This window comes from Nematolebias whitei, chromosome 18 (assembly GCF_014905685.2).
Source record: "Nematolebias whitei isolate Nwh7 chromosome 18, NemWhi1, whole genome shotgun sequence".
NCBI lineage: Eukaryota > Metazoa > Chordata > Actinopteri > Cyprinodontiformes > Rivulidae > Nematolebias > Nematolebias whitei.
This window is the reverse complement of record NC_056515.1, coordinates 991,632-994,380: the sequence shown is the minus strand read 5'-3', so window position 1 is coordinate 994,380 and position 2,749 is coordinate 991,632. Positions and strand designations below refer to the sequence as shown.

The 2,749-nt window shown below is 44.7% G+C and overlaps 1 protein-coding gene across 1 annotated transcript in view; it reads right to left on the bottom strand.

Moving 5' to 3' along the window:
- The window catches only part of LOC119425163 (electrogenic sodium bicarbonate cotransporter 1), a gene marked incomplete at its 5' end in the record, with an annotated part of 64,762 nt that overhangs the window by 28,003 nt on the left and 34,010 nt on the right, over positions 1–2,749 (bottom strand). Inside the window, 2 exon segments of the mRNA XM_037692699.1 lie at positions 1,280–1,454; positions 1,740–1,871. Of these exon segments, the coding sequence (XP_037548627.1) occupies positions 1,280–1,454; positions 1,740–1,871 (307 nt within the window).

The following is a 2,749-nucleotide window of genomic DNA, read 5'->3' as shown; positions in this document are numbered from 1 at the left end:
ATGTGGTACACATGGTACATGTGGTACACATGGTACATGTGGTACACGTGGTACATGTGGTACATGTGGTACACGTGGTACATGTGGTGCATGTGGTACACATGGTACATGTGGTATACGTGGTACATGTGGTGCATGTGGTACACGTGACATTGTGCACACAGGGTCCCAGTCTCATCCAAGAAAAGCATAAAATGTAAAAGAGAAACATTAATAAGATCTAAGATATGAACTAAGAACAGCATCAACTAGAATATGTTAAGCACTAGTAGTACAAAAACAGCAGCACAAACATGAGTCTATATAGAGAAGTGATGGAAGGAGTGGGGGTGGCACCAGGAAGGATGCAGCAAACTGTGTCCTCCATCACACAAAGACTGGAAACTACTCTCGAAAGGACTCGACACTTGGCTCAAGAGATCGTGCTGGTATGAGTCTCTAAGCCCTGAAGAAGCTGACGAGACTAAATTAGTTTAACGAGAAGCTATGATGGAGCAAAAAACAACCGAGTCCAGATATTAGTCAGCTCCAACTCAACACACTGGTCACAGGTTACAACCTGGATTTTACAACCATTAAAAAATGTGACTTTCATTTTTAATAAGTATACTCTTCAAAGCTTCTTCTATTGTTTCACATTCATCTGAAAGTTGTAATTATTCATCTTTGGGGTGTTTTGGCACGCCTTAGTCAGGATGCAGTATGTCAGTCAGTCGTATGGCAGGTGCAACAACACAAACAAACCAAATGGATGGTCTGCGTCTCGTTCAGGTCGTTTGAACTTTAAACGCAGACATGACCTGCAGGTTATGAACCATGTCAGTACTTGTTAAACAGAAATGGAATAATGGTTCTGACGTGAAATGATAAAATCACTAAAAACTTTAACACTTTAGCTTCTCAGTAAACTCAGTTAGCTCGTGTGAGAAAATGATGCTTGATATCAGAGATATTGAATAAATACACAAAAGGCTTGTCATAGGGCATTTTAAAACATGCAGCTCATGACCTACGCAGCTGCCTTGCCAATCCTCTGCTGTGCACCGTCAAAAACTTCCCACACCACTGAATGAAAACAAACTGAGAGGACAAACTACAACCACAGAAGCTAGCCAGGAGGTGGTGTCAGCATGACAGCATTCATCTTTGAGCGGGCCCAGTTTGACCAGACTGACAAACTAATTGTTCATAACCGTTCTGCAGAAGCACACCCTAAAAAAGTCTGAAGTGTCCCTTTAATAAAGAAGATAGAATGATGTGTGTGTGGCAGTGGGGTTACCTGCATGTTCTCAGTAGCATCTCCAAGCAGACCTCCAAACGTGATGGCGTTCGTGACGGTGCCCAGATAGATGAACAAGATGGCCGACAGAGACTGGATATGCAGAGCATCGTAGAAGTCACTGGCGAAAAATGGCAGCTTCCTCTTCACATCCAGGATGAGACCTCCACAGAACCTTCATGACACATTCATTCAAGTGAGTGAGTTCATCTTCTTTACACAGAACAGACACAAAGTGGCCTTAGCAAGAGGAGAAGAAATGTCCAGCAGATCTTCACTGACGGCTCTCACATACAATCTGGATTATCAACATGAGCTTAACCTTCATCTGCAACACTCCGGCTGGCTTAAGTTACAGTTTTCATGTGAACATTTAAAAAGCACATCGTAAGCTGATGTCTCAGGAGGTGGTTTTAGAATTTATTCTGTCGCATCCTAAATCCTTTCTAGAAGGAATTACTTTCTTGTTCGCTGAAGCTCCTCTCCAACATGATGTCCTCCTCCTCCTCCTCCTGCACCTCCTCCATGTCCTTTATCGTGAGGGGTGTCACCGTTCATCTGAGGGGCTTCCTGTCCAGAATACATGTTCTTCCTTTGAAAATAAAAACAAAGCATGAAATATGTCAGAGAATGTGCTGCGTTTGAAACCATCAGGAGTTTCTATAAATACTGAAAATGATGCACTTGACATTTTACAGCTCTTTCAGTGAGCACAGCTTGGAGAAACAGAGAACTGATCATCTAAAGGTTAGGCCAAGTGGGACCAAGTCCAAAGTGAATTATGAACATCCTAAAATAAATCTCATCTCAAAGTTTCATGGCTGTTTGTGAATCTATTACAGTCCGTTTAAATTACGCTGTTTTTCTTCTTCTTTCGGCTGCTCCCTTCTTCAGGGGCCGACGCAGTGAAGCAACTTGTACAAAGATTTGGCAACTGAGGTCCTTCCTGACACGACCACGGACACCGAGCTACTACAGCCTCTGTGTGGAGCAGAGAGCTGCTCTCTAGGACACCCAGGGAGCACATGGTGGGGGTTAAGAGCCTTGCTCAAGGGCCCAGCATGGGGCAAATGAGGGTGGAGGCAGGTGTGGGTGCTTCACCTATCCCACCCACATTTTGATGTTGACAGTATCGGGAGTTGAACCATCAATCTTCTGATCACAGGCCCACCTTCTCTAACCTCTGCGCCACCACTCCATCAATTTAAAATTACGCAGTTAATATAAATTTTCTGTGGTTCGTTGCTGACCCCAAAAGCAGCAGCAACCAGCTGTAGCACTTCTTGTACAGCCTGCGGCATTTCCACAAGAATATCAAACATCCATTCTCTTCGCTTATCCAGGGTCGGGTCACGGGGGTAGCAGCTTCAGTAGGGAGGCCCAGACTTCCCTCTCCCCAGCCACTTGGTCCAGCTCCTCCGGGGGAATCCCGAGGTGTTCCCAGACCAGCACAGAAACATAGTCCCTCCA